The sequence below is a fragment of the Chiloscyllium plagiosum genome, chromosome 39 (assembly GCF_004010195.1).
Source record: "Chiloscyllium plagiosum isolate BGI_BamShark_2017 chromosome 39, ASM401019v2, whole genome shotgun sequence".
NCBI lineage: Eukaryota > Metazoa > Chordata > Chondrichthyes > Orectolobiformes > Hemiscylliidae > Chiloscyllium > Chiloscyllium plagiosum.
The window spans coordinates 18,472,704-18,482,157 of record NC_057748.1 but is presented as its reverse complement, the minus strand read 5'-3'; the positions used below and the strand labels follow the sequence as shown (position 1 = coordinate 18,482,157).

Sequence of the window (9,454 nt, the reverse complement as noted above, 5' to 3'; positions counted from 1 at the left end):
AGAGGCATGTTCACAAACCTTTGGAAAAGGCAGGACAGGTTGATGCAGTTAAAGAGGCCAGTGGACTTTGTAAGTAAAAACAAAAAGAGTTTTGTAAACTTTTACAAATCTCTGTTCAGCTCAGCAGAAGTATTGTATCCAATTCTGGGCTTCACACTGTACAAAGGGAGGCAAGGACTTGAAGGAGAATGCAGAGGATATTTATCAAGGTGACACCAAGGATCAGGGACTTCCGTTCTCTGGAGAAGCCAGGATCGCTCTCCTTGGAGCAGAGACGGTCTAGTGAAGACTAAGAGCAAAGGGGGAAAATACTCTTCTGGCTGGGAATTCAATGACAAGAGATCATTGGTAGTAAGTAGTCACCAAATATAAGTGGGTATGTACTAGAATATAAATACAGCCCTTTATTCCAAGGGCTATTTAACTATAGAATACTTTACTATAGAGGAAAATCAAGGCAGGGATCAAAGCATTCTTAAAGGAAAAAATGGGTACACATTTGAAGTAGAGGAAAACACGGGCTAATGAGCAGCAAGATTCATTATAGACTGATTTGGCACAGGCAGCTTCAGCCAAGTCGCCTTCTGTGCTATAAAAGTTTAATAATTATTTTGTTAATTTGTTCGACTTGGATCTCTTAAGAAACAAATGTGCTGCAGAATTTTATTAAGTGTGTTAATTGCCCAGTAACCTTCTAGAAAGCACTTGCCAACATCTGAAATAGTAATTCAAGAAGGCAGCGGTTTCAGAACCACCTGACACAGTATTTTGAAGTGTCTAACAGTTCTAATCAAAAGGATAACTTGTATTTATAAGCTCAGCGTTCACAACCTCAGAAGTGCTTTATAGCCAATTGAAGTATGACTGAGGTGCAGGCACTTCATCAGATGAAGGAGCAGCGCTCCGAAAGCTAGCGCTTCCAAATAAACCTGTTAGACTATAACCTGGTGTTGTGTGATTTTTAACTTTGTACACCCCAGTCCAACACTGGTGTCTCCAAATCATGGCAGCCAACTTACACACAGCAAACACCTCTAAACAGCAATCAGGTCACCAGTAACCAGTGATGTGTATACCACAAAGTGATAAAGTCAGGAGCACAGTGGTAATCTCACTGGATTAGTAATCTAGAAGATCAGACTAATGCTCTGGGGAACATGGTTTCAAATACTCAATTCAATTCATAAAAATCCAGAACTGAAATCTAGTCTCAGTGATCTTTAGACTATCATTGTCATAAAGACCCATCTGTTTCCTAATGTCCTTCAGGGAATGATATCTGCTGTCTGGTTTGACCTACCCGTGACTACAGAACCACGTGTTTATTTGGTGTGTAACCGTAGGGACTCGGTGAAAACACCATTGTGGAATTAATGTTATTCAATACTTCCACTGCCAAGAAAAACACCCACATTGCCGGGGAACCAATAACAAGCAAAGCCCAATAAGAGCAAAACTTAAGTGAATAAAGTGATACAGGTGGGTAGAGGGTAGGGATCAAACTGGAATTGGAGGGGGAGTAAAGCACTCCACCACCACCCATCGCGGTGCCCACCTCCCCCAAAAGACATCAAGAGTGTTAGTAGACAATTTGTGCTCCCTCTCCAGGGACACCCAGGCTCGAATATGACTGCAGAACAGAGGCGGGCAGTCGACAGAAATTACCCCCTCCACAGCCCGCTGCCTGAACCTGTTAACGATCAGCCTTGCCAGGCCCAGGAGCAGACCCACGAGGAGATCCTTCAACCTGCCCACAGTGGGTGCCCAGAGATCAGGAGCGCGTGGCTGAAGTGTAACCAAAAACATGGCAACAGGTTCTTCAGGTAACTAGGAAGTGCAAACGCCCACAATCAATATACGCACGCAATCCACAGACTCCACAGTGCCGCAAAACACACAGTTGGGCTGGGAGTCTGTGAGCCACTGCAATCTGTGGTTACAAGGACTGCTACATGTAACAGCCTTCACACTAAGCCCTTGAAGGAAAGAGGGAGGGCTCCTACATAAAGAGCCTTCCACTGGGGATCCCACTGTCCCGAGGTAAATGGGCACACATGTGTGTCTGAGCGGTTGATAAAAGAGCAGAAGTGGATGGTGTGCAGCAGCATCAGTCTGGACATAGCCTGCTGTTTTGCTTCCCTGAAAGGCATACAATGTACATTTCGGAAGTGGCTCAGGTTGTGGGGCATAGGCTCCTGGGGCCAATGTGAAATTCTGTCTGGGCAGGGATAGGCACAGATGGAATTCCACCGCACACCTGGTCATCCTCCAACTGGTGTAGGATGTCAGGTCCAACCACTGCCATTTTAAGGCATCGGATGGCAGTGATTGTGAGCCGGACTCCTACCGCTGCCCTGCGAGCCAATACGATTAACTTTTAAAAGCCATTTAGTTCAAGGGCAATTAGGGCTGGGTAATCAATACTGACCTTGTCAGTGTCACCCACATTTTCATTTTCCTCATCAACCTGTTCAAAGGGGATATTGCATACATCGAGAGCGGGTAGCTCTTGAACCTCAGCCTCCTGGCCGAGAGGTAGGGGAAAACATGCCATGAAAGAACAACAAACTGTTTAAACAAATCGATTTGTGTATATTGTTTATGCTGTGTGGGTGTGGCTCAATTGCTGTTCCTTCAATTATGATTAGAGTGGTACTGAAAAAGCACAGCAGGTCAGGCAGCATCCGAGGAACAGGAAAATCGACGTTTCGGGCAGGAGCCCTTCATCAGGAATCTTCCAGTACCACTCTAATCATGAGGAGAAAGTGAGGACTGCAGATGCTGGAGATCAGAGCTGAAAATGTGTTGCTGGAAAAGCGCAGCAGGTCAGGCAGCATCCAAGGAGCAGGAGAATCGACGTTTCAGACATAAGCCCTTCTTCAGGAATTTCTGAAGGGCTCATGCCCCTTGGATGCACTCTAATCATGACTCTAATCTCCAGCATCTGCAGTCCTCACTTTCGCTTAGTTCCTTCAGTCAAGTTCAGTGATTCAGTTATGATCCACAGTTTGTGTCATCGTTGGAGATTTTCTTTGCAATTTCCTACAATCAACACCAATCTCTCCAGTCAGTCCAAGAGGGGAACGGTGAAAATACAAAACAGAAACAGCCAGGAATGCAGAGGTTTGCTGAGTGTGTTTGTGCTGTAGATACTCCCAGGTCGGATCCAGCACAGACGAGCAGGAAAGCTCCATAACTCCCAGTCTCGATCCTGGTAGAATGGGAATGCTAGCTTGTGCTCTTCCTGGTGCTGCCTGGCTGGCTGTGTTCCTCCAGCCTCCTGCTTGTCTACTTAGGAGTCCAGCATCTGCTGTTAATTTGTCTCTAGGCCAGTGGCGCTGCTCCATATGGAGCCAAGCAGTTTGAACTCGTTAGGAATGCACATTTCTTGTGCAATCAGCTCCAAGACTGGAACCTGGGGTTTCTGGCTCAGAGGCAGGGACACTGCCCACACTGTAGACTGTGGGTATTATAGAGTCATTCTGCACAGAAAAAGCCCTTGGCTCATCGAGTGTGCACTGACAATAACTCCCACTAAATGTGTTTTTATGTCAATTTCCTGGACTTGTCCCATATCCTTGAGTGTTATATGTCAAGTGCTGACCCAAATATTTTTAAAGGTTTCCAGGCAGTGCAGTCCAAATTCCCATCACCCACTGAGCGAAAACGTTTTCTCCCAAAACCCCTCTGAATCTCCTGCCCCTTGCCCTAAAACTATGCCCTCTTATGATTGACCCCTCAACATGAGAAACAGCTGCTCCCTACACTCTATCCATGCCCCTCATAATCTTATGCACCTCCATCATGTCTCCCCTTCAGTCTTCTCTGCTCGAAAGAAGACAATCCAAGCTTATCTAGTCTCTCCCTACAGCTCAAGTGCTCCATCCCAGACAACATCCCAGTGAACCTCCTCTGTATCCCCTGTAGTGCTATCACATCTTTCCTGTAGTGAGGTGACCAGACTGCACACAGTACTCCAGTTGTGACCTAACCATCGCTCTGTACAACTCCAACGTCATATCCTTGTTCTGATACTCCAGACCTCAACTTGTGTAAACTATACTGGATCTGTACAATTTCACACAACAATCCACCAACCTGTGGCTCTATCTTGGGGTAGGGGAATTTCTAGCTACTGCCCCAGTCATCTCCACTTCGAAATATCTCCAGGAACATCAGCTTCTGTACACGCTACATCACTCTCAGCAGTGATAATGCATTGAGCTAAACAACACGCCTAACACCGCGACAGTGACAGCTTCGTTGGATGTGAACTCAAAACAGCTCGTAATCTGCTCCGTGCACCCTTATCTCCAGCGGCAGTAGCTGAAAATGTCAGTGCAATACGGAGAACACTGTGTGTTGCCGAGAGGACCAAAACCGCTTCTGTTAGTATTGCCAATTTTAAAACCCCTCCCTCTACAACAACCACCAAACAAATTTACTATTAGTCCTTCCGATGAATGATCCGTTTAAACATGCTCCGGATGCCCCGCTCTGACTGCGATCCCTTCAAGCCTCTGCCGGAGCGATGAATCAATCAGCTATGCAGCAACTTCCCCGGGGGGACGGTGCAGAGCAGCCAGAGGGGGAAACCCTGTTTAAAGCCGGCGAGCGCTAAGACCCAGTGGCTGTCAACCCAAGCAAAGCTGTGCGGAGGCAGAAAGCGGTGCTGCGGCTCCAGCTGACCACGAGGTCCCAGCTGTTTCCCGCCATTGCTGAATGTTTTTACTACAACAGTGTATGTGTAAAAAAAAACACGCGAATCTGCCAACAACAGCTTTGATCTTCTTGTGTGTGTTTTGGAAACTGGATTGCAAAAGATTCGATGGCTTATTACGCGGGGCAGAAGACCTTGCAAGAATTCCGCAAAGCGGAGAAGGAAGTGATTGGAGGCTTATGCAGGTTTGTACCCAGTTTGTTTATTTCTGAAACAATGTATCAATGGAGAAGCATCAGGAGAGGGAGACATTTAGATAGGACGTCCACGTGGATGGGTGTTGAAAGGGGGCAATCCCAGAGTATTGCGCCGGGGGAGGGTCAAGTTCCCTGTAAAGTAAGAATGCAGAAGGAGCAGCTGAACAGAATTTTGGTCCTTTTAAAAAAAATACAAGGAATAAAGCTAAACTAGGAAACGGGAACCTTTGCAGCAGTCGCGGGAAGCAACCACGTGGGAATCGCTTGGATCACCAAATGTTCCATTTTGGAATCTCTCAGCGATTGTATCCAAAGTTTACAACATTTAATAATGTATCTGTGTTCCAAAGGACCGCGCACGTGGGGAATTCCCTCTGCTGCTACCTCCTCTCAATCAGATTCTCTCCGCTTCTTGTCCAGCAGATAATGGCCGCTCCTCTTCTCTCTAATTTGTTTTGTAATAGAGGGATCCTCCCACTTTTTTTTTAGAAATTCGTGTCCTCCTTCTAAACAAACAAAAGTTGCTTTTTCTTCCCCACCTCCATCTGTTTAAATTTTTCATTTTACCTTTAATGATTGGCAAGTTCTCCTCCCAATATTTATTTTCGCAGGATTTGAGAGGAGAACCCCTATTCTGTTTGTTGTTGCTAGTAGTAGGAACTGCGTACAAGCCTGAGATAACGCATTTTAAAGCTTGCTTCATAACCCTGTTCCGGTTGCATTTCTCCTCGGAGGAGCCAGGACAGGAGAATAATTGCGTGTCGGTGGGTCGCCTGATCTGAGACGAGTTAGGTTTGAATGCACATCTTTAAACGGATCTGTCCACTCTTTTACCGCATCACCCTCGCCGAAAAAAAATCCAATTGGAATCCAGTGCCATATTTTGTTGATCGCCGCGTAGTAAGATTTCGCTAACTGTTGAGGGAAAGTGCCTGCACACAACCATCGCAGAGCAACTTTAATGAACAATCAATATATTTAATTTAAACTTCTCATTCATTTTATTTTTCAAAATGGGAAGGAGGCGTGCGATGCAACGGAATTAAAATTTAAGATCACAAATTCTAAAAAGTGCCTTAGAAAAATACGTAATTACCAGACATTTGTTTAGAAACTTGACCACCTTATCCAGTTTGTGAAAGATGTAATGACCTCCATACACGTTCAAAATAGACCCTATTTACCATGAATGTGAATTTTTGAAAGAAAAATGCAAGTCATTAGAAAGACGAAGTAAACTGTTTCCTTCTTTTTTAAAATAAAACTTGTATTAGTAATTTATTACGTGCAATTGTAATTGTAAAAGACCCGTAGTACTGGAACTCATTGAAGAAGTTTAGAGAGGGACATGTGGTGAATTTTATGAATGGGCCTGCAATTGACTCGAGTGTTGGCGAATACGATTGGTTGACGAAGCTGTAGTCGCTGTGTGATGGGCAGCGTCGCAAGGGGGCGTGAACTCTGGGGTGTTTCGAACTGACTTCTGTTTACGCTCGTGGGTCTGTGCACTGTACAGTCCACTGCATCAGCAGGATCCTCTTAATATAATGTTCTGTCCCTTCATCGCTGCTCGTGTCTATTTTTAAATAAAAAGAACTGTTGCATGTTATGGTGTCGATGGTCGCCATGACTTGGAGGTGCCGGTGTTGAACTGGGGTGTACAAAGTTAAAAATCACACTACACCAGGTTATAGTCCAACAGGTTTATTTGGAAGCACTATTTTCGCAGCGTCGCTCCTTCATTAGATGGCTGTCGAGGTTAGGGATGAAGGAGATGTTGAGGTTAAGATTAGATGAGATTCCCTACAGTGTGGAAACAAGCCCTTCGGCCCAACCAGTCCACACTGACCCTCCGAAGAGTAACCCACCCAGACTCATTTCCCTCTGACTAATGCACCTAACACTATGGGCAATTTAACATGGACAATTCACCTGACCTGCACATCTTTGGGCTATGGGAGGAAACCCACACAGACAGTCGCCCAAGGATGGAATATGAACCTGAGACCCTGGTGCTGTGAGGCAGCAGTGCTAACCACTGAGCCACCATGCCACCAATGGATGAAGCATTTGGAGTGCCTCTCCTACATTAGGTGGTTGTGGAGGTTAAGGATGAAGGAGCAGCGCTCCAGAAGCTAGTGCTTCCAAATAAACCTGTTGGACTATAACCTGGTGTTGTGACTTTTTAACTTTGTAGCATTTTGTTGTTTTAACCCAAAATACAGTTGCTGTGGATCAACTGTGACTGAGTGGATCATACACATGCCTCTGAGTCAGCCAATTCAAGTTCCAGTTCAGGGCTTGAGCTCAAAAGTATGACACTGCAGTGTAGTACTGAGCAGGTGCAACATTGTGGCAAGTAATATTTGTGCTACACACAGACCAGGTCCAAAAGATAGAATCTAATGATTTCCCCTTAATAGTCAATAGCAATATAATTGCTGAATCCATTGATATCAACATCCTGGGGGTTACCTTTGACTAGAAACTGAGCTGGACCCACCATAAGAATATGATGGCTACAAGATCAAATCAGAGTATGAGTTGAAACATGCAGCACTGGAAAAGCACAGCAGGTCAGGCAGCATCCAAGGAGCAGGAGAATCACCGTTTTGCGCACAAGGAATTCCTGATGAAGGGCTTATGCCTGAAACGTCAACTGTCCTGCTCCTCAGATGCTTCCTGACCTGCTGTGCTTTTCCAGCGCCACACTTTTTGACTCTGATCTCCAGCATCTGCACTCCTCGCTTCCTCCGGGTCAGAGCGTGGGAAATCTGTCGCAAATAACTCCACCTAAATGCCCAAAGCCTGGCCATCAGCTCCAACAATATTCAAGAAGCTTGACACCATCCAGGACAAGATAGCTGCTTATTGGCACCTCATCTGCCCCCTTAAACAATCACTCCCTCCACCACTAACACACAGTGACAGCACTGCATACTACCTATACACTGCAGTTGTTCAGCAAGGTTCCTTAGACCACACCTTACAAACCCGTGACCTCTACCATCCACAAGGACAAGGGCAGTAGGTGAGCAGGGACACCTGCAGGTTCCCCTCCGTGCCACTCACTATCCTGACTTGGAAATATATCACCGTTCCATCATTGTCACAGGGTCAAAATCCTGGAACTCCTTCCCCACCAGGATTTCATGCAGCAAATGGATTGCAGCTCTCCAGGGCAGTTAGGGGTGGGGCAATAAATGACCGTAAAGCCAGCAATGCCCACATCCCATGACACGAGGAATAAATTTTTACACAGCAATTGGTTAAGATCTGAAATGCATCCTTTCAAGATTGACTGATTTAGTATTGTCACCTGCTGAGATATAGTGAAAAGTGTTGTCCTGTGTGCACGAACAGCAGATCTTACCATACAAAGTGCATCAGGGTAGAAGAACAGAGTACAGAATATAGTGTTATAGTTGCAGAGAAGGTGCAGAGAGAGAGAGAGAGAGATCAGAATGAACATTTGAGAAGTCAGTCTAAAAGTCTGATAACAGCGGGGAAGAAACTGTTCTTTAATCTATTCATACGTATTTTCAAACTTTTGTATCTTCTGCCTGGTGAAAGAGAGGATCACTGGGGTGGGAGCGGTCTTTGATGATGTTGGTTGATTTCCCGAGGTAGCGGGAAGTATAGATGGAGTCAGTGGATGGAAAGTTGGCTTGTGTGATGGACTGGGCTGAGTTCACGGCTCTGTAGTTTCTCATAGTCTTGGGAATAGCTGTGATGCATCCAGATAGGATGCTTTCTAGAGTATATCAATTAAAAATTGGTAAGAGTCCTTGTGGACATGCCAAATTTCCTTACCCTGCCGAGGAAGCAGAGATGTTGTTGCGCTTTCTTGATCATCGCATCTACACGGTATGGTGATCATCAGTCCAAGTAACTTGACCTTCTCAACCATGTCCACCTCAGCACCCATGATGTAGACAGGGGCATGCTCTCCACTCTGCTTCCTGAAGTCAATGACCAGCCCCTTTGTTTTGCTGACATTGATGGAGAGATTGTGGTCTTTACACCAAGCCCTCTATCCTATATTCTCTCGCATTCTTGTTTGAAATCCAACCTACAATTTAGTATCATCAGCAAACTTGTAAATGGATCTGTTCGCCGAGCTGGAAGTTTTTGTTGCAAACGTTTTGTCCCCTGACTAGGCGACATCATCAGTGCTTGGGAGCCTCCTGCGAAGCGCTTCTTTGATGTTTCCTCCGGTGTTTATAGTGGTCTGTCCCTGCCGCTTCCGGTTGTCAGTTTCAGCTGTCCGCTGTAGTGGTTGGTATATTGGGTCCAGGTCGATGTGTTTGTTGATGGAGTTTGTGGATGAATGCCATGCCTCTAGGAATTCCCTGGCTGTTCTCTGTCTGGCTTGCCCTATGATAGTAGTGTTGTCCCAGTCGAATTCATGTTGCTTGTTGTCTGCGAGTGTGGCTACTAAGGATAGCTGGTCGTGTCGTTTCGTGGCTAGTTGATGTTCATGTATGAGGATTGTTAGCTGTCTTCCTGTTTGTCCTATATAGTGTTTTGTGCAGAC

The 9,454-nt window shown here is 45.6% G+C and overlaps 1 protein-coding gene across 1 annotated transcript in view; it reads left to right on the top strand.

The window, feature by feature from the left end:
- The first annotated feature begins 4,315 nt into the window (after positions 1-4,315).
- LOC122542302 (transcription factor AP-4-like) overlaps positions 4,316-9,454 on the top strand; it is a 41,055-nt gene continuing 35,916 nt past the window's right edge. The window contains exon 1 of the mRNA XM_043679912.1: positions 4,316-4,905. Coding sequence (XP_043535847.1) covers positions 4,829-4,905 — 77 coding nt within the window. The 5' untranslated portion in view covers positions 4,316-4,828. The remainder of the gene's footprint in view (positions 4,906-9,454) is intronic.